We start from the raw sequence: 22,945 nt of genomic DNA, 5'->3' as shown, positions 1-22,945 counted from the left end.
TACTTTTTCCAACAATTTTCGTGAAAATTCAACATGTTTCTAAGGGTGTAATCATTCCTGTTTTTTTAATGCTATTTTGTTTTGGTTTAGGTTGGAAGAATGTTGTTTTTGCTTATAGATATTTGCCTTTTTCAAAAAGATATTTTATATCCCGTGAAAAGGAAGTTTGGTGGGGGGTATAGGTTTCACCCTGTCTGTCTGTCCATCTGGCTAAACTATGTTCTAAGCAGCTTGCAGCATTGTTATCAAACTTTGTGAGATGTAAAATAACTACAAGGAGGAGGTGTGCATATTGTCTTGATTTTGTGTTTGGACTAAAAATGTAGAATTGACAGCTGTTGACCTTAGGTATTTTTTGCACTTGTGATATTTAAAAAAAAAAAATTACTGCTGTTTGCACATAGTGTACAACTGTCAAAAATGTTTGTAAATATTACAGCAACTATTACCAAACAGTTAAAAGAGGTCTAGTAACAGCTCTGCTATGTCTGTCTGTCTGTCTGTCATACTTTGGGGTACCTACTTAGTGTAATCTGTATCACAAAATATATTGAACATGATTTATAATCATTTTGAAGATGTGCACCTCATGTTATGGAAAAAAAGTTTTCTAAAATTTACAGCATGTTAAACCTAGCAATGTTTCATTACTTCATGGCCCCGTGCAGATCCGGGTGTTAAAAGAATAGGCCTGCAGCAGCGCTAAGCTTGTCGTATAAGGCGACTAAATAGTGCTCAGAAACCTAGCCGGGGGCTAGGCGCTCTGACCACAGAGCAACTGGGATGTGTGCCCCAGGTGGTGGAATGGGGTACCCCTGGCGGGTTACATGCTGGGGTTGTCAGGCTATAATACGGAAAACCTGACCGCAAACCATAGTGGTGCACCGTGTTGGGAAAGATGTCACGTTCCTCGCACGTTAAAGAACCCTGCTGTGGTATTCGATAAGAGTAGGAACCTTTGTGCTCCGCCACAGGAGGCTAAATTGCCCGACCTTACCCATTTCCCCTTTTTCCAGTGGCAATCAAAATTTGTCGACCCTATTATCCTTGTGACCCATTCTTTTTTTTTTCATTTCATGTTCATTTTATCATCCATTTCATGTTCATCGTCTGAATATAGCTGAAATATTGCTGCTCGGACGTTAAACCCCAACAAACAAACAAACAAAACATTACTTCATGTTGTCATGGGTATCTATCAGTACATTGTGTAATCTGTAACTCCATAAGTATTGAACTAACTTAATTCACACTTTACACAGTGTTTATATACATATAAAACTTGTGAAACTCTTATTATAGATAAATTGACTAATATACAATATGAATTTTTACCTATTGAACTGTTGATCTTTTTTTTCAGTAGGATACATGCTATCATGAGTACATACTTTTTTTTTTTTTAAACCACTCTATAGTTGTTAAATTTTCTTACTGTAAATACATACATGAATGATGTTTATATGCTAAAAAATGTATGGTGCTGATGCAGGCCCATCCATGTAAATGGTTTTGTTAATGGTGTCTATCTCATATTTATTTTGTTCCAAAATATCTGCTACCCTTCATAGGAATTATTTTGAAATATTTTATTATGTTTCATCTTGATTGCATGTAGCATGTTCAAACTTTTCAGCAAAGTCCTGTTTTCTCAGCATTCCTTCATATGATTGATTTAATTTGAAAATTCGTCAGAAAACTTAAAAAAAATATTGAAGGTTCAGTTTCTTGTTTTTATACAACTGCAAAAAATTTACAGACATATATATGGTATCTTGCTGTTGGCGATGAAATCTGCATTGTCATTATTGTCTTGTTCATCATGGACAATAACTTGAGTATAAGTGCATAGATCTTTCTGAAATTATAACACAAGGTATCATACCATCAAAGGAAGGATGGGATTGATTTTGGGGGCTGTGACTCAAATCATTTAGTAATTAGGGGTTAAAAGGGGGGCTAAAACAGGTGTTTTCATGATGTTTGGGTAATTGTAAATGAATCTCTTTGAAATTGTATCCCGAGGTTTTATACTTTAAAAGGAAGGCTGGGATTGAATTTGGAGGCTCATTACTTAACTTTTCATAAATAAAGGGACAAAAAGTGGCCGAAATCAAGCATTTTCATGATTTTGAGACAATAACTTGACTAAAGACTAAAAGTGAGTGAATCTCTTTGAAATTGTAGTACAAGGTGCCACAATGCAAAAGGGTCGCTGGGATTGATTTTGAGTGTTGTGGCAGGAACTGATAAGAATTGAGGTACCAAAAAGAGACCAGAAACAAGCATTTTCCTGGTGTACAGATAATTACTTTTAAATTGTACAAAAAGTACCATACCCCTGAAGGAAGTCTGGGATTGACCTTGGGGGTTGTGCTTAATGAGGAATAAGGGGCCAAAAAGGGAGCACTGATATTCTGATCAAATTCTTTTCCCTTGTTAAATTTTAAATTGTAATCAAAATTCAGAGCTGTATCAAGCTTGAATGATTTGTTCATACATCCCCTAACTGTTCAGGGTGCAACCTCTGCAGTGGTATCAAGGTGTGCCCTGTAAAGCATTTTTTTTTTTGGTTTGAAACCTCGGGTTAAGTGATTCATTCATTTAAATTTATTACTCCTTTGAATTTTAGAGATGGACTCATTTCTTCTATTTTCTTATGTGCCATGCCAAGTTAAAAGTTTGTTTATAAGGTTTTTATACCTATTCCTTTTGTTGACGTACTATTCTGGTAGTTTCAGTATTGTATCAGTTTGATTAAAAGGCTATAAGTTATGTTGGAACATCTCCGTTATAAAACAGATTGTGTGGACTTGTTATTTATTTCCCCCAGCAAAATGGCTTGGGGTATAGAAGTATCACTCTTATTTCATAGGAAGGTATGGCATCATATGGAGATTTGCATAAAAAATAATAATTGTTGTCTAATGCCTGCAAAGGGAGATAATCAAATTTACAGGGTTTTATATGTTTTAACAAACTTCATAAGCACAACTCCTCCTAAACCTTTTAATGGATTTTGCTGAAATTGTATTGAAATTATTCTTCATTGATGAAGATGTGCTTGAAGCAAGGTAACTATTTTCTGATGCATTTGAATATAGATAATTCAATCTGAGGTTTTTCAGTGTTATAACTTTTAAAGAACAACATGGAATCGTCTGGGTTTTTTTAGGGTTCAAGAAAATCTTAGCAATCTTTAATATGAAGGATTGAAATTTAATAGGAAAACTTATTACTTTGAAGCTTCAGTTTGATTGATTATATTGTTTGTAAGACTTAGTGCAGTTTCTGTTCCTTTGGTTAAAGGGTTGGTGAGGTCCAGGTGAGTTTATACCAGTACTTCATGTATAAATATTTTGCTCAACTACATTAAAACTGATTTAATGAAAAGATATGTATGTAAAACTTGCGTTGGCTGTGGTCATTGCTATTGAACACAATTGAGAAACACATGGTATATTTCTTTGCTAATACTTAACCAAGGTTTTAATAAACTTTGCAGGAATGATGTTTGGAAGACATGTAATAATGATTATTCTTTTTATTCTGATAGTGCATATATCAAATAATATAGCTATCAACTTTCCATTTTTAATTCTCTTTTATAGCATTGTGAAAATGTTTGCCACACACAGAGATGACAGGAAAAGAGTAGAGAAAGCCTTGGAGTCCATTAATATACAGACGGGAAAGGTAGACATTGTCTTTTGTACATTGTTAGAACATATTAGAATAGTCACTCTTAGGGTAGCATCAATCATTATCCCTCCCCTATTAAACTGATAACTGTAACACTCTTAGAGTAACATCAGCTATACTGTCTACCATATCTCCGTTCAATTAGCATCAGTCATCATTCCAGCGCACTAAACTGTCCACCGTACCTCCCTTCTGTTAGCATCAGTCATCATTCCTGCCCGCTAAACTGTACACTGTACCTCCCTTCAATTAACATCAGTCATCATTCCAGCCCACTAAACTGTTTTCCGTCCACTATTAGTGTAGCATCAATAATCACACCACCCCATTAACTGTTCACCATAGCACTCTTAGTGAAGCAGCAGTCCTCACCTCACCCTACTAAACTGTTCACCATACCACTCTTGGTGAAGCATCAGTCCTCACCTTTCCCTACTAAACTGTTCACCATACCACTCAGTGAAGCATCAGTCCTCACCTCACCCCACTAAACTGTTCACCATGCCACTCTTAGTGAAGCATCAATAATCATTCCGACCCTCTAAACTGTTCACCATACCACTCTTAGTGAAGCATTAGTTCTTACCTCATCCCACTAAACTGTTCACCATGCCACTCTTAGTGAAGCATCAATAATCATTCCACCCCACTAAACTGTTCACCATACCACTCTTAATGAAGCATCAGTCCTCACTTCACCCCACTAAACTGTTCACCATACCACTTCTAGTGAAGCATCAATAATCATTCCACCCCTCTAAACTGTTCACCATACCACCCAATGAAGCATCAGTCCTCATCTCACCCCACTAAACTGTTCACCATGCCACTCTTAGTGAAGCATCAGTCCTTACCTCATCCCACTAAACTGTTAACCATGCCACTCTTAGTGAAGCATCAATAATCATTCCACCCCACTAAACTGTTCACCATACCACTCTTAGTGAAGCATCAGTCCTCACTTTACCCCACTAAACTGTTCACCATACCACTCTTAGTGAAGCATCAGTCCTCACTTCACCCCACTAAACTGTTCACCATACCACTTCTAGTGAAGGATCAGTCCTCATCTCATCCCACTAAACTGTTCACCATACCACTCTTATTGAAGCAGCAGTCCTCACCTCATCCTGCTAAACTGTTCACCATACCACTTCTAGTGAAGGATCAGTCCTCATCTCATCCCACTAAACTGTTCACCATACCACTCTTAGTGAAGCAGCAGTCCTCACCTCACCCCACTAAACTGTTCACCATACCACTGTTGGTGAAGCATCAGTCCTCACCTCACCCCACTAAACTGTTCATCATACACTTCTTAGTGAAGCATCAATAAGCATTCCACCCCACTAAACTGTTCACCATGCCACTCTTAGTGAAGCATCAGTCATCATCTAACCCCACTAAACTGTTCACCATGCCACTCTTAGTGAAGCATCAATAATCATTCCACCCCACTAAACTGTTCAACATACCACCCAGTGAAGCATCAGTCCTCATCTCACCTCACTTAACTGTTCACCATACCACTCTTAGTGAAGCATCCCACCCCACTTGACTGTTCACCATAAGCCTCTTATTTTAATACATTGTTTAAATGTTTCATTCAGTTATTTTCACTCATTGTTTTAATGTCTGTTATTTATAAGTTTATTCAGGCATTTTCGCATATTTTGTTTAATTGTTTGACTTTTATTATGTTGAGCCACAACAGCTGGTTGGGGCCATTGACAGATGATTCTATCCTAGAGTATATATATTTGTGTAGTATAGAAAGCACAGTTAAATAGAGTCTGCTTTCTACGTTGTCATTATGCTTCCTCATTTTATTCCATGACTGTAGTTTATTATAACATGCTATTGATTGTTTCTTTCTTAAAAACACTTTTTTTAAAAATTTGTGCTTGATTATTTCAGTAATGATTAATACTAAAGAATATTCTTTTTAAAGTTTCTCTGCTTTAGTAACTTATAAACAAATTACCTAAAATTATTAAAAAAGTTACTGCTGCAAACAAATCCATGTTAGTTTTAAACATATATGTACCTATGAAATGAAGCATTTTTAGCTCACCATGCCAAAGACCATCTGAGCTATTGCCATCGCTTGGCATCCGTCGTCGTTAACAATTATACAAAACTCTTCTACTTTGAAACTACTTGACTAATTAGAACCAAACTTGGTATGAATGTTCCTTGGGGTATCCTGCAAAGAATTGATGTGGAGATTTTTTATTTGTGGAAAAACATGGCCGCTGTTACTAAAAATAAAACATAGGGGTCAGACAGTATGTTATTTCTTTCAAAAATGTTCTCCTCTGACGCTACTTGATACAAATGTTCCTAGGGTTATCTTTTGTTTCAATAACTTCATTGAACTGAGTGTTAAAAAGAATTTGATGCTTATACATTGTTTAACTGAGATTCTTTCTAGCTGAAGTAGTTTTAAGAGCTTAAAGTTGTGGTAACATTCATTACACTTTTGCAAAATGGTCATGTTTTCAACTTGCAATGTAATGCATGCACCAGATCTTCTAAGGACCTTTGGCCAGGTGAGCTATTGCCATCACTTGGCGTCTGTCATCGTCGTCATCAGCCGTCGTTAATAAGTTTTCAAAACTCTTTTCCTCTGAAACTACTTGACCAATTGGAAGCTTGGTATGAATGTTCCCTGGGGTATCCTGCATAGAACTGATATTGGGATTTTTGATCTGTTGAAAAACATGGCCGCTGTTACTAAAAATAGAACATAGGGGTCAGACATTAGTTTTTCTCGTATATCTCCAAAACTGATAGGTTTAGCTAAATTCTGACGTGGGTAAATGTGTTCAGCATGATGAGATCTATCTGGTAAAATTTCATTTTAATCCGTGAAGCCATATTGGAGTTATTGCCCATTTTCATTCTTCTCCTCTGACACTACTTGACCAATTGGAATCGAACTGGTAAGAATGTTTCTAGGGGTATCTTGCATAGAACTGATGTGGGGATTTTTGATCTGTCGAAAAACATGGCCGCTATTACCACAAATAGAACATAGGGGTAAGACAGTAGTTTTTGGCATATATCTCCAAAACCGTTAAGTTTAGACAAATTCTTTCAATCGCTGAAATGATCCTCATTATTAAGACTACAATAGTCTTCAGGGACAAAAGTTGTCAGATGACTCATTGTATAAGAGTCTTTGCCTTGAAAGGGTGAAAAATGACTCAGTATTCAGCCAATATCTTGAAAACTATAATAGATGGAAAGAAACTTTCAATTGCTGAAATGATCCTTATAAGTCCTAAAAAGTCTTCTTGAGTCAAAATTATTGGACAACTACTTGTTAAATATATTGCCCTTGAAAGGCAAAATTCAAACAGGTGAGCGATTCAGGCTCCTTGGAGCCTCTTGTTATCAGTATATATAGAATATGAGTGATGTCTGTTTCATGAAATAAAGATGGCTGCTGTTGCTTAAAACTGAACATTGATATTAAACAAAGCATAAAATGATAGCAGAAAATGAATTGTTCTTTGTTTCAAAGTAATTACCCTTGACTGATTTTCTTCTGTTTTTAGCTCACCTGTATCCGTTAGAGTCATTGTCATCACATTTCATCAACTGTCATCTCTTGTTATTACACCTTCTCAAAAACTATGAAGTTACTTCTTATTACCAATGTTGGATACTAGCTCCTTTGACTAATCACCTTAAACATGTGTGCTCTTTATTCTGATCAAACAAACAGTATGGTCCCTTTTGCTTCTTTTACAACACAGCTAAAAATACAACTTAATCTATATTTCTCAATCTATAAGAGATTCAATCTGGTGTTTTTTACCAGTATAGAGAGCTCAGTATGAGGCCAAAATGGCAGTTAGTGTTTTTTTCTTTGTCTTGAATACTTTAATACTGGTAGATTCTATTTGTAGAAAGTTCAAATTAATGAAACCATGCATTCTTCAATGCCCACAAGTCTAAATTTGGTTTGACTTTTTTGTTGAGGGTATTTTGCCACGGAAGATACAAAAAATCTTTCAATTATTTACATAATCCTTTTTACAAAACATTTCAATATCTTCACTTCGTTGAATTTGGGAGTAGTTGTTGACCTTGAGAGGTCAAGAAAGTTTATTTATGCCGTTTTTTTCTTTTTATGATGTAAACTGTAATACAAGTAAAAGGTTGAGGTTCATTTACAGGTGAAATTGGTCCCTTCATTGAGTTTTTAACTATGTTTGACTTGTCATTTCTCAACAATGTTCTTGTTCTACATTAATTTCTGAACAAAAATGCAGATTGGTAACATTCTATTACCATGTTGGGAAATTCAGCATAGTAGGGGGCCAAAAACATCCCTTAATGTATCTCTTCTCTTCCAGTAATGAAAATGGTCCTGATGGATTTCATGGTTGACTGTTAACAAACTCTCTAGGAAGTTAAATGAGATTTGAGTGATATTTTGAATTATTGAGTTGATAATATAATTGAACTTTTACAAATAGTTTTTGAAACTTCTTAGGGTTGTTGATCTATATGCCCTCTACAGAGCATTCAATTGTTGTATGACTCAAGCTGCAAAGTCCAAAGTAACTAACATACTGGTAACCATGTGTTGGATGCACAGTAAATTGTCAGCAGTTATATTGTATTTCCTTTAGCAGTTTTGTGACTTACAGAGATATTTCAGTTGTATAAAGCAAAATAGGTATAGGTAAGTTTTAGCCCTTGCTGTATAAGAAAACCATGTCTGAATGCAAGTATTTTGATTGGTCAGAGAATTAACAATGTTATTGCTCTGCTGACAGATGGATAATGAAATAATCAAGGTAATCATCTATTTAATGCATGTTGCATGTCTCAATGTGCTGTGTATGTCTTTGTTCTGTGTCTGTGCTGATGTGTGATCAAAGATTATCATGTATAATAATTCCTAGCATGCTCTTCTTCCTGATTAGATATGATTTAAGTTTAAAGGTCAATGTATTGATAATGCATTGGTTCATAAGTACTTGATGTGACCTTTAACTTCATTTGTGGTGAAGTTGATCATGTTTACAATGCTGTTTATTTTCAAATTAAGTAAGTCTAAGTGGAAGAAAGTGTTCTTCATTTAGTAATACATGTACTACTTTTGAAGCACTTGTATGACTACATTAATTAAGTTTTCTTTAGTGAATATTTCTAGTGAAGGGTTAAAAGTGGATGTTTGTTATTTCCTGTTTAGAATGCCTACCTTTCTTAGGTGAAAGTATAAAGCATGACCTTACTCCAATATAATCATTTTATGAAATTATAACTTTTGGTCATGCCAGATCTTCACTCTATACACACTTTTTTCAGGTATTTCTTCATAATCAAAATACCTTATGTCACTTGTTCAGACCTCCCTACACACAATATATATAGTCCATATATAGTTCCTTTTATGTCCATCAATATCTCTTTAGAAATCAGTAAATATGTTTCAGGCAATTATTCAATTTAATTATATTCTGTCATTGCTGCAAATAGAATTAAGATCTAGACTTACATGAGGGACTTCTTTTTCAAATTTTGGCCTTGAAAGATGTTTAGTATTGAATTCGCTATAATGAAATGAAGGTTTTGCAAAAATGTGTCAAAAAGCATTAGATGTGTTAAACATGTTCTATTTAACACACTTATCAGTCAAAATCTTCATCTTTTAATCAATCTTTTTTAACTGAGTAACAGGAAGTTAAGAGCAGTAATTTTGACCAGTAAAATTAGTGGGAAAATTCAAGTGGAGAAAAAGCTCTGTTTTTTTAAATCTATTTTTCTAAGGCAGAGTTTTTGAATGTAATTGCAAGTTCAGTTTGGATAAGTTTTAAAAAATTGTGAAAAAGGTGAAATGAAACAAAATGTGTAAATGTGTGTGAAGTAGGATACTGTTGATCTACAGATCAAAGTCTTACCTGTTAACCTTCCCACATGGAGGGTGGGGGTTCCCACAAAATCAATGAATAATTTAGAATCTCCCACATAAAATGTAAAGTTTGTAGTAGGTTTTTGGCTAAAATTACTGTAATTTTTCTGCAAAATATGAAATAATTGAATTTTTACTTAAATATCTCCCACGTAAGACAATGTTAGTGGGGGAGATTCTACCACATGAATTGTTATAAAGATTAACAGGTATGCATATCTCTGACATCAGTAAAGATTAACATTTAGTTTATACATTTAAAAAAAAAAGTTCTACCACAGAATACCACCTCAGTGGTCTCATTGTAGTTTGTTGCCTTGATTGTGGGAAGTCCTGGGATCAATCCTCAGCAGAGTCATTCCATTGACTGGTAGTCAGTGCTTTTCCATTTTGCAGTATTTAGAAGATAGAGTGGTAACTGTTTGGCTTAGCATCTGAATACTGTGTCAGAATGGGATGGAGGCCTGCTAGTGGACTGTTGCTTCTGTGAACTAGCACATTAAAAATTTAGCTCAGCATGTGGGACTTGTACAAAGCAGGCTCCTTCAAATTGATCAACTGTTCTGAATCTGAAATGCATGAAATATTGGGAATGGATGACCTTCTTTTAAATCCACTATGATAAATAGAATTACACCAGTATTGAATGTTTCAACATCACATCTTGGCCTGAGAGGTTGAAAGTAAAGTTTAGAAGTACCAATCAAAAGTATTTGCAGTGTAGGTCATTTTACAGATACAAACAGCATTGCAACTATTAACATGAAGAAAAAAAACCAGCAGAAACTGACCAGTGTTTCTTAATCTGATATAAAGTGATATGGGTATCTGAATGGAACCCCAACAAAATAACTAAGGAAATGGATTCCTGTAATTTGAAAGCCTAGAGTTAAAGAGTTGGTACAGAGTTTGAAGGATAGACTTATTGTTGTTTAAGTTGGTGTAATTCTGATTGAGATTTCATGGTCAGATTGTTTGATATTATCAGACTGGTTATCTTTGTATTGTACTACATATTAGGTGTGAAGAGGTTTCATTGAAAGGAAAATTATTACAAACTGCTGTTATTTTTTTTACCATTTATTATCTTGTAAATGCCAGTATAAATGTCAGAGAACTGAGAGTGATATTAGGGATATATAATGCAGTAATAATAGTGTTATTAGGATGAGAAATGTCACTCAGTTGATTATAAAACCTACTGATTATTAAAGGTGATTGAATGGTCACATTAATATGTTTTATCATGGATTTAGGTTGACAATGAGAAGATGTCTGGTACTTTTTGCTAAAACTATTTGTCAAGTTCATTAGTAGAAGCTGTACTATTGAACAATGGGGTCTACACCAGCCTTTGTAACACATTATTAAATCCAGTCATCTTTTTGTCTCTATATTGGCAAAGGATTCAGAGACAGTGCTGTTTGAAATATATATATCCAGTTGATATACGAGCAAAGTGATCTCTTTCATGAAATTTATAAAACTTTACCAACCAAGTTCAAACATTATATCAGATTTTTGTCCTACCCATAGTGAGAAATTTTCACACGATGCTAATTTTGGAGTATTTTTGTGGTCTGTCAAAAAAAACGTTGAAATAAATTCAACAAAATATATACACTGGGCTTAACACCCAACTGTCATGAGTGGGCTGAAAGTAACCATTGGATGTTACAGTTCTGGGTTTTTTTATGAGTCGGCAAATAGTAACCAGAGGATGTTACAATTTGGGGGTTGTAATGAGTTGGCTGATAGCAACCTCAGGATGTTACATTTCGGAAGTTTTCATAAGTGGGCTTATAGTTACCATAGGATTTTACATTTTGGGGGTTGTCATGAGCAGGCAGTGAGTTACTACAGGATGTTACAGTGTGAGGTTTGTTATGAGTGGGCTTATGGAAACTACAGGATTTTACAGTTTGAAGGCTGTCATGAGTGGCCAGAGAGTCACTACAAGATATTACAGTTTAGGAGCTATCATGAGTGGGCTGAAAGTTACTACAGGATGTAACAGTTTGAGGGTTATCATGAGTGGCCAGAGAGTCACTATAAGATATTACAGTTCAGGGGTTGTCATGAGTGGGCTGAAAGTTACTATAGGATGTAACAGTTTGAGGGTTATCATGAGTGGCCAGAGGGTCACTATAAGATATTACAGTTCAGGGGTTGTCATGAGTGGGCTGAAAGTTACTACAGGATGTAACAGTTTGAGGGTTGTCATGAGTGGCCAGAGAGTCACTACAAGATGTTACAGTTTTGGGGTTGTCATGAGTGGGCTGAAAGTAACTACAGGATTTTACAGTTTGATGGCTGTCATGAATATTATGAGATTGCAGTTAAGAGAGTTGGCCTTTGTTGGTATAAGAATTTGAAGGTCCCATTTAAAAATAAACATGTCTTTTATGACTACCATGATGTGCTATTTTTAATCATACATGCACAAGCATATAAACAATGTATCAGAGCTAAATGTTATATGGAGTTGATTTTTCTTTTAGAATGAGACTATAGACCCCAACACATTTTCCTTCGACATGTTCTTTCATTTTTACCGACAGCTGGTTGGGAGGACTGAAGTTGACAAAGTTTTTGATGAAAGGTAATAGTTATGTTATTTCAGCAGACTTGTTTGTTAGTAAAAGTTTTTCACAAATTATTGATGATAGAAACAAAATTCTTCATTGTGAGTATCAATTTTTGTGATTTATAAAATATTATTGGTATTTGGATTCATCGGAACTCTACATTTCATTGTAAATTTCAGTTTGTGGTTACTTGAACCACAAAAAATAAGAAAATTCTTTGACTGTATTATCTTTGAGCTTTTGATTTTTTTTTATAAACTTCACATACAATACTGAATGATTATTAGTGTTATATTTTTGATATCTTATCTGACGTTAGGTACCTTTAATACAAGACATTGTAAACTGAATATTTTTCATGGAATGTTGTGGTCTTATTTTAGTGGTGCAAAGAAGAAGCCAATACTGACAGCTGAACAGTTGTGGCAATTCCTAAACAAAGAGCAACGAGATCCACGACTGAATGAAATACTTTATCCTCATTGTACTTTACCAATGGCACAGGAATATATCAATAAGTACGAGACTAAAATTGGGATGGCTGAAAAAGGTAAAAAAAAGTGTAACTTACACACAAAAGTCTTTTTTTAAAAGCTATTAATTAATGTTATAGGTATGACTTTTTATCTGCCTGTGTTTATTATATAATGATTCTGTCATTTATATTTACACTGATTGATAAATAATTCACAGTTTTATTAATCGTCACTACACTTGCTTCTAATACTTTACATGTAATCAAAATTATTCAGATTATACAAACATATAAGAGCATTGCCCATGGTAGTACATGTATATGTCTGTATATTTGCTATGTAGTAACAAAATTCAAAGTTAACAAAATAATAACTTGTTGTTCATATTTTTTTTTATTTAGAAGTAAATGTAGTATAGAAGCAAAATTTTACCACATTCTTGTAACTGAAAGTACAATGTTTGTGCTCTGTGTTATTTTTCATAATGTCTACTAACCAAAGCTTAAATGTTACCTGTAAACATGTCAGACCTTTTCAAGCTATCTGTATCTGTATCAAACCCATTCAAGTTTCCATTATTACCTGTAAAACCCTTTTAAGTTACCTGTCTCACATTTTGTTAAGGCATACCATATCTATTATGTTGAAGTTGTAGGATAACTCCTTGCTAAAGTTATTTCCCTTGAAAGGGGAAAAATGGCATCTTTTGCTGTTTTTAGCTTCTATATTCAAAAGCATGCTAGATAGAAAAAACATACAATTGATGAAATGATCAACAAAATAATGAAATGACATTGCCATCATATGTGTTGTTGTCAGCATTCATTGTCATCATCCATACCCTTGTACATTGACATTTGGTTTTCATTAATAACTTGAATACTTGTAGATTGTGACATAAATTTTTACAAGGTTTCAAACCACAAAAGGAGGGTTGGTATAGAGTTTTGGGATTATGGTCCCAGCAGTTTAAGAATTGGGGTCAAAATAGGACCATAAACTAATATTTCATAAAAATTAACTATACAACTCAGCGTCGTCTGAATATAGCTGAAATATTGCTGCTCAGACGTTAAACCCCAACAAACAAAACAGGTATAAGCATATGGATTTCTATGAAATTAATCCCCTATTTGATAGAAATGTTAAGGAGACAGATATAAGCATTTTCCTGATGTTCAGACAATACCTTTTGTAAAAATATGAATCTTCATGAAATTGTTCCAGAAGATTCAGTGCCACAAAAAGAAGGTTATGGCAGATTTTATGGATTGAAAATCTTATTGTTTAAAAAACAGTGGTCATGAAGAGAACAATATATAACTTAAGTATATGTGTATAAATGTTCACAAAATTGTATCCAGGAGTTCCAGTTTCTGTGGTGCCAAAGTTTGATTTTTGGGGCGATTAGAATGAAGAGTCAAAATGGGATCTAAAAATATTTTTTTGTTTCTTGGCAATAACTTGCCAAAAGGTTTATCTCTTTGAAATTATACTACTGGGTTCCATACCAAGAAATGAAGGTTTTACAGCTAATTGAAAAAGACCAGTTCCAATTTTAATACAAAAGTTTTAATTATTCACTAGCTTACCTTAATTTGTATTGAAAAACTGTAAAGGATTATGGTTCTTACAATGTAGGAGCTGTGGGCCAAAAGGATCCGAAATAAATAGTTTGCTCCATGGATCAGGAAACTGTAAAAAATGCCGGTCATTGACCTACAAATTTTGCAAATGACCGACGACAATTTTCCAATATCGGACATAAAAAAAATTGTAAACCCTTATAAATTACAGTCTGCCTGGTTTTATTAGTGTATAAACATCCTGTCTACCAGTCTCCTAATTGTTTATTAGAAATTAATTGACAGGTGTGTGTCAGTTTTAGCAGATGTGCAGCCACCTGTGACTGTGATTTACCTGTAACTGATTAGTTGATTACATCATTGAATTAACAGTACACGTGCAGCCCCATTGCCTATACGAATTAATTGAAGTAACTCGGAGAATCTTCATACATTTATTAATTAAGAAACAAGATTGACAAATCCACCATTTTTCCACTGATTTTACAGAGGTAATAACGAAAGCACATGAAACTGAAACTATGAATCAGTCCTACATGTAGTTTGTAATTTTTAATTCGTTGATTGAATCATTTTAACACAGAAGTCAACAGACCATTAAAATCAATATACAAAATGTGTTCGCGATTTTCTTTTATAAATAATCAACATTTTTTTCATCGTTCGTAAGTTTTTGGCTATTTGCCTATGTGATGAAAAAGTCCGGGATATACGATATTTTGTTTATATTTTAGAACGTCCACGTGTGGTCGAAACTGAACTCGTTCACTCGCTCTGATATTTTGTAAAAGACAGAGTATTTGATGAAATAACACACTTTCCAATATTTATCTTAAAATAACTACATACAAATGTTTTTTAAGTTTATTTTCAACCAGAGCATGTAAAAGAATGACAATAACGTCAGCTGAAGTTTGATAAAATGTCCGGCATGGGCTGTCAAAATTTCAGGGCCCTTGGTTTGCTCTATATTTTATGTTTACTAAGCTGTATATTTTAAGATTCTTTGTAGTCAATTTCATTTTGGTCAGAATCTTGTCAAACATTTAATCACAATCCAAATTAGGAGCTGTATCAAATTAAATGTTGTGTCCTTCTTTGACATGAAACAATATTATAAAATAGAAGAAACTTACAAGTAATGTAATAATCACAATGTTTAGATTGGTTCATGATTGAAAGGCAGTTCTTTTTAGGAGTTATTTCTCTTGTCGATTTTTAATGTATAGCCATAGAATGAAAGATTAAACTATCCATGAAATGTTGTGTCCAACAACAAGTGTTTAAGTAGTCAAATAATATGTTGCAGGGGTATCATTATTTTTTTTGGAATGACGGTACCTTTTGTTTTGTAAGAGGTACTTTTCATCATTTTCTTTTATAAACATAAGATGAAATTTTAAAATTCAGGAGGTACCTTTCAGTAGCTTAGAAGGGTAAAAGTATGTGGTAACACCTCTTAATGAAAGGCCTGATGTAGTTCATGTGGGTTATTATGGCTTCTTGTTCCATTACATAAAAGAGAAACAATTTCCTGAACTAAAGGTAAATTGTATCAACAAGAAGTCTGCTAAAATATTTGCTAAATTTTGTTAAGCCTTGATCTGAATTTGCTCTCAGGCCTATGTTTTAATACTAACTCCTGACAAATACATAGCATGATATCTGGGTCATGGCCACATCAAAGTTAAGAAAAATGAAGTATTGATCAACAAATTTGTGACAGTTACTGATTAAATCAGGTAAAAATGTACACTGATTAATATTCATTTACTCTCACATGACTTCAAGGCAAACCATTATATCACATTACTTTGTGTCTGCTGAAGCTTATATTGGTATCTTCAAAGCATATTCAAATGTTTGCACCTTAATATATTCCATCACTTTCTGCTTTACAGTACTTACTATCTTCTCTTTTTGTTCTGTTTGTGTCTCAATCTGCCATCACACTTTCTGTTTAACTTCATTTTTATATTTTTGTGTTTGTTTTTATAGGACTGGAATTTTTTTGTGGTCATATAATGGTATCACCCTGTTGTTGTTGTTGGTGTTTATTTAGTTTATTTGCAATTACTTGAGTAAAACTTGTCAAAATTTTTGAAATTTTAGCACATTGTTCCTAGGGACATGGTTTAGGGCCCTATGGTTTTGGAGGTTTTTGCCTTATTCCTTTTGAAAAAAGTGTCTAAAATTGGCTTAAAGGCGGGATATTTCTGCTTGGAATTGATACAAAAAAGTAATTGCTGATCTGATTTTTATGATTCAGATGTCAGTCTATTCCTTTTGAAATCCTGCTTAAATAGCTTTTCACAGGATAGACTTATCTTTAACCATTTTTGAGTTAAAGGGGCTCTAAATTTTGGTCATGCCCAAAAATATTTACTTCGTTATTTTGGTATGATTCAAAATTATTTTTTTATTGGGTTCCTTATGAAATCCCTGCCTGCATTTTTAATCAGATTTCAGATATCAATTACAGTTAAAAGGGATAAAAGGGGCCACACCTAAAAAATCAACTTTTTATTTTTGGTCAGATTTTGAATTTTTTTGAATTTTTTTAATTCCTTATGAAAATATCTGCCTGCTAGTTTTCAATCAGAATTCTGATATCTGTTATGGTTTAAAATTAAAAGGGCAAAAACAAAAAATTGGTCTGAATTTTTTTCATTTATCCTTATGAAAATCCTTGCCTGCTGTGTTTTTCTATCATCTCTAATGTTTTTTTAAATGAAGGCATAGGTCATTGATTATCACCTGTTCAGCAGAATTTTTTCACTTTTAATTGAATTTCATATTTGGTATCCAAAACAGTTCTTGTGTCCATAATAAACTGTAATTCCCTATGGTAAAGTGTCAAAAATGAATATTTATACTCCTTGCAAGCTAAGTTTGGGCTGGGGGTATATACTGTAAATATACTAATTTTCGCTATTTTTGCGGTGGACAGAAAACCACGAAAAATAGTACACTCGAAATTGATTTTTAACACTATATAACGCTAATCATTTTTTGAAATCATGAACATTGATACCTGCGAATATATGTTCACTTGACAGAATCCATGAAAATCAATGTGTTTACAGTAGGTGTCTGTCCATCTGTCCAAACTATTTCTATGCGGCTTGCATTATTGTTATGAAACTTGGTGGGACGTGATATAACCCGATGGGGATGTGCATACTGACAGGAATTTTTGACAAAAATTGTTGAAGTGACAGTTGTTTGACTTAAGCATTTTTCAGCAAAACTTGGTCTGATGTGTTGTCCAAAACTTCTCCTGAACAACTTTTAGGATTGTTATTAAACTCAATGGAGTGTTGGATAACCATATGGAGATGTGCATATTCTCCGGATTAAGTCATATTCTGTAATTGTGTTCTCAATAAAAAATAGTACTGATTGCTGTTTTAAAAATGGCAGCAAATGCTTTTTCAATTCACCATAAAAATTGTATTTCCATATTGGTCCCCAAATTTACAGGGTTCTACAGGCTGCTAGGGTTTTAGTCTTGTTAGGGGCAATGTCTAGTTTGCTCACACTTCCCCGCAGTGAACAGAGTTCAAATGCTGCAGTAGTAGCATGCTGCACTCCTTGAAGCTCTTTATTTGATGTGCCATCACCACTTTCTTGACATTTTTTTCTTTACTCTTGCTATCAGAACATCATGTACATTCTAGAATTTCAGGCCAAAAATTGTATAAATTGAGTGCCTGAAATAAAGGCAAATCATCCTTGTATTTCAGAACTTATGTATATGGGTTAATGTAGATTTGTTTTAAGTGCAATATATTATTCTTCTACTTCATTATTTTTTTTTCGAATGTTACAAAACCATTTTTTTTATGACAAAGAGTATAGAGGATATAGCATTGAAAATGCAGTTTTGAATTGATGTTAAGATAAGAAATTCAATCTTATTACTCCTGACTGATAAGAGTCAGCCAAATAGATATATGTTGACAGATTGTTTCTATGTGTAGGTTATGAAGGTAAGGAGCATGTTTAATGTGGCATGTCCCTAGAATAGCTAAGACAAACAATACACCATTGGTAATATGGTCTTACTGCTGATAGGGGGCCTTAATGGCAATATCCATACCTCTGTGGTTACATGGTCTTACTGCTGATAGGGGGCCTTAATGGCAATATCCATACCTCTGTGGTAATATAGTCTTACTGCTGATAGGGGGCCTTAATGGCAATATCCATACCTCTGTGGTAATATAGTCTTACTGCTGATAGGGGGCCTTAATGGCAATATCCATACCTCTGTGGTTACATGGTCTTACTGCTGATAGGGGGCCTTAATGGCAATATCCATACCTCTGTGGTTACATGGTCTTACTGCTGATAGGGGGCCTTAATGGCAATATCCATACTTCTGTGGTTACATGGTTTTACTGCTGATAGGGGGCCTTAATGGCAATATCCATACCTCTGTGGTTACATGGTCTTACTGTTGGTAGGGGGCCTTAATGGCAATACTTCATACCTTTGTGGTTACATGGTCTTACTGTTGGTAGGGGGCCTTAATGGCAATACTCCATACCTCTATGGTTACATGGTCTTTCTGCAGATAGGGGGCCTTAATAGCAATACACCATAGGCCCAGTGGTCAACCCACAAAAACCTTGGTCTTAATACATGTAGGGAACCTGAAAAGCAATACACCATACCCCTGCGGTCACACTTGTTTTTTTACAGATTAAGAGCTTTAATGACAATACACCATACCCAGTAGCCACACTTTCTTTTAGCTTACCTTGCCAAAATGTCCATTTCAGCTACTGCCATCACTTGGCGTCCATTGTTGTTCCGTTGTCATCGATCGTCATTAACAACTTTTCAAAACTCTTCTTCTCTGACACTATTGGAGCAATTGAAACCAAACTTAGTATTAATGTTTATTCAGGTTTCTTTGGATATCCTGCACAAAATTGATGTTGGGATTTTTTATCTGTAAAAAACATGGCTGCACTTTTTGACATATATTTCCTAAACTATAAGGTTTAGCCAAATTAGTTCGAGTAAAAGTGTCCTGCATTAAGAGATCTATCTGTGGTCAATTTTTTGTGAAAATCTGTTCATTAATGTTGGAGTAAATGCCTTTTGACAATTTTTTTTTTTTTTAATGTTTTTACTTTAAAAATCTTCTCCATTGAAACAAACTACTTGACAGATAATTCATTGAAAGTTGATACATTTGTTCTATAGGTACGAGTGGAAATACAGGGTCACTTTACAAAAAAATAAAATTGTAGAAATGTAGCTTATCAAACCAGGTGAGTGACTCCTTTCTGTAGAGCCGCTAGTTACAGATTTGGGGTCTTAATGGCTATAAACTATACCTCCAGTACCAGGGTAGTTCTTTATACTATACCTCCAGTACCAGGGTAGTTTTTCATACTGTACATCCTATACCAGGGTAGTTCTTCATACTATACCTCCAATATCAGGGTAGTTCTTTATACTATACCTCCAATATCCAGGGTAGTTCTTCATACTATACCTCCAATACCAGGGTAGTTCTTTATGCTATACCTACAATACCAGGGTAGTTCTATAAACTATACTTCCAGTACTAGGGTAGTTCTTTATACTATACCTCCAATACCAGGTTAGTTCTTTATACTGTACCTCCAATACCAGGGTAGTTCTATAAACTATACCTTCAGTACCAGGGTAGTTCTTTATACTATACCTCCAATATCCAGGGTAGTTCTTTATACTATACCTCCAATACCAGGGTAGTTCTTTATACTATACCTCCAATATCAGGGTAGTTCTATAGACTATACTTCCAGTACCAGGGTAGTTCTTTATACTATACCTCCAGTACTAGGGTAGTTCTTTTTACTGTACTTCCAATACCAGGGTAGTTCTTTATACTATACCTCCAATACCAGGGTAGTTCTATAAACTATACCTTCAGTACCAGGGTAGTTCTTTATACTGTACCTCCAATACCAGGGTAGTTCTATAAACTATACCTTCAGTACCAGGGTAGTTCTTTATACTATACCTCCAATACCAGGGTAGTTCTTTATACTGTACCGCCAATACCAGGGTAGTTCTTTATACTATACCTCCAGTACTAGGGTAGTTCTTTTTACTATACCTCCAATATCAGGGTAGTTCTTTATACTATACCTCCAATACCAGGGTAGTTCTATAAACTATACCTTCAGTACCAGGGTAGTTCTTTATACTGTACCTCCAATACCAGGGTAGTTCTATAAACTATACCTTCAGTACCAGGGTAGTTCTTTATACTATACCTCTAATACCAGGGTAGTTCTTTATACTGTACTGCCAATACCAGGGTAGTTCTTTATACTATACCTCCAATACCAGGGTAGTTCTATAAACTATACTTCCAGTACCAGGGTAGTTCTTTATACTATACCTCCAGTACTAGGGTAGTTCTTTTTACTGTACCTCCAATACCAGGGTAGTTCTTTATACTATGCCTCCAATACCAGGGTAGTTCTATAAACTATACTTCCAGTACTAGGGTAGTTCTTTATACTGTACCTCCGATATCCAGGGTAGTTCTTTATACTATGCCTCCAATACCAGGGTAGTTCTGTAGACTATATCTCCAATACCATGGTAGTTCTTTATACTGTACTGCCAATACCAGGGTAGTTGTATAAACTATACCTCCAATACTAGGGTAGTTCTTTATACTATACCTCCAATACCAGGGTAGTTCTATAAACTATACCTGCAATACCAGGGTAGTACTTATGTTGTATTACAGTCGATGACATTGGACTATTTAGCAGTCAACTGATTGTAGTGTACACTGATGTTGGTATCATGTCCAAAATTATTTTATGCTTCCCTTAGATATATATCATTCAAGTTATTTTTTTTATTTATTTGAACTAAATTCTTTTCTTAAAGCTCAGGTGATTGATAATGCATTTTGATTTGTTTGGTAAATTCGGAAACAAGGATCTAAATTTTGGATATCCTGATGTATGTATTTTTTGCTAGTTTTGATCAACAAAGCACTTACATTGTTTTTTTTTTTCATTGTGCTAACAGGTGTGTTTAAATTGACAAAAACTAATATTTCTAAAGTGTTGGAGAATCATTAAAAAGATTAGTCACATGTGTTAAAATATTTTGGACTTAGATTCAAAAGAGGAATTAAAATTTATTTGTGTCTTCTTGGATTGGTGTATTGTTGTCTGTGAACTAAAGCCCTCATAATATTTATGTATTTTTTAAGTTAACATGCGGTAGACACAGTACCTTAGAATAGATTACAGCACTGAAGCTTTTATTTTTATAAAACAAAAAGTTTTGTTCTATGTTGCTGGGATAAGTGTCCTTTGATTTTCATTATTTAGATAGATAACCTATTATTATTTTGACCATTTTTTTCCATAGTTTATAGTTTAATATATTGATGTACATTTTTTATATATAAGGTTATTTTAATAAAATACACTATTACGTTACATCATTTAATGACAGAGCAATACTAACCTAGCATGTTAGTGAATGCGGTTAATGTTAAATCAGATTATATGTCTGATTTAGGACAATACATGTATATTCAAAATGTGATATGGATTTTTATAAATCTATGATGAAAGTCATTAAATTTTAATATGTATCATATTGCCCATGGGAATTATTACTAATGTTCTTATGACCTTTGTAGTTTGTTGACATTTTAGACTAGTGATTAGAATATTTGAAGGACAATGAGTTTTATAAATATTAAACTTTGAATATACTGGGTGCATTGAAGTTGTTTTATTTAAAAACTTGTGAAGTTGCCTAATAAGGGATGCATATGGCCCTACACCCCTGAATATTGACATGTATTTAATACTATTGATTTTGTAGGTCATTTATCCCAAGAAGGTTTTTTAAAGTTTTTGATGGGAGAAGAAAACAATGTGATCGCCCCTGAATTGTTGGATTTGAGCCAGGAAATGACACACCCTATTAGCCATTACTTCATCAACTCAAGTCACAATACATATTTAACAGGTACTGTTATATGTATAGAAATTTCAGTGAGGTTATTTATACCTATCTACCTAGTGGCATTTCAGTATAGATTTTATGAATGAAGGTCTAACTCAGCTGTCATCATATGTTGAAGTAATTATTAAAAAAATAATCCTCTTTGAAACTACTGTTTGGTTTGCAATGAAATTTGAAATGAAGAATAGCTTCATTAAGGGCTATTTAAAGTCCAATACTATGAAATGATGAATCAAAATGAAGCATTAAAAAACGGTTATTTTAATTGAAAAAAGAATATTCTGTATGGTAAATAACCCAGTTACCTTGTACAGGACCTCCAAATTAAGGGAAATGCTGATCATTTGATGAATTGTAATGGACAATTTTTTAGTGTAAACATTGGTTATATTTACCAACTTGGAATTACAAATTCAAATTTTAGTCAGCAGAAGATATTGTCTCTGCCATTTAGCCATGATATATTTGTACTATCCTGTTGTTGTCCTTACCCATATAAATTCTGTGGGCCCGTGCAGGTCCGGGTGTCAAAAGAATAGGCCTGCAGCAGCGCTAAGCTTGTCGTAAAAGGCGACTAAATAGTGCTCAGGAGCCTAGCCGGGGGCTAGGCGCGCAGGGACACAACTGGGATGTGTGCCCCAGATGGTG

The 22,945-nt window shown here is 34.2% G+C and overlaps 1 protein-coding gene across 4 annotated transcripts in view; it reads left to right on the top strand.

Annotated features, from left to right (window-relative positions):
* The window catches only part of LOC148623539 (1-phosphatidylinositol 4,5-bisphosphate phosphodiesterase classes I and II-like), a 107,371-nt gene that overhangs the window by 33,906 nt on the left and 50,520 nt on the right, over nt 1-22,945 (top strand). For 3 of the 4 annotated variants that reach the window (XM_088565417.1, XM_088565418.1, XM_088565415.1), the window contains exons 6-10: nt 3,612-3,696; nt 8,496-8,516; nt 12,136-12,236; nt 12,606-12,772; nt 22,154-22,300. In XM_088565417.1, the coding sequence (XP_088421543.1) occupies nt 3,612-3,696; nt 8,496-8,516; nt 12,136-12,236; nt 12,606-12,772; nt 22,154-22,300 (521 nt within the window). The remainder of the gene's footprint in view (nt 1-3,611; nt 3,697-8,495; nt 8,517-12,135; nt 12,237-12,605; nt 12,773-22,153; nt 22,301-22,945) is intronic. The other variant, XM_088565416.1, reaches the window with a different exon arrangement.

The sequence above is a fragment of the Perna viridis genome, chromosome 2 (assembly GCF_037379345.1).
Source record: "Perna viridis isolate PV_CMFRI_1.1 ecotype Kerala chromosome 2, ASM3737934v1, whole genome shotgun sequence".
Taxonomy (NCBI): Eukaryota; Metazoa; Mollusca; class Bivalvia; order Mytilida; family Mytilidae; genus Perna; species Perna viridis.
The sequence above is the reverse complement of the archived record's forward strand: the minus strand, read 5'-3'. Positions and strand labels throughout refer to the sequence as shown.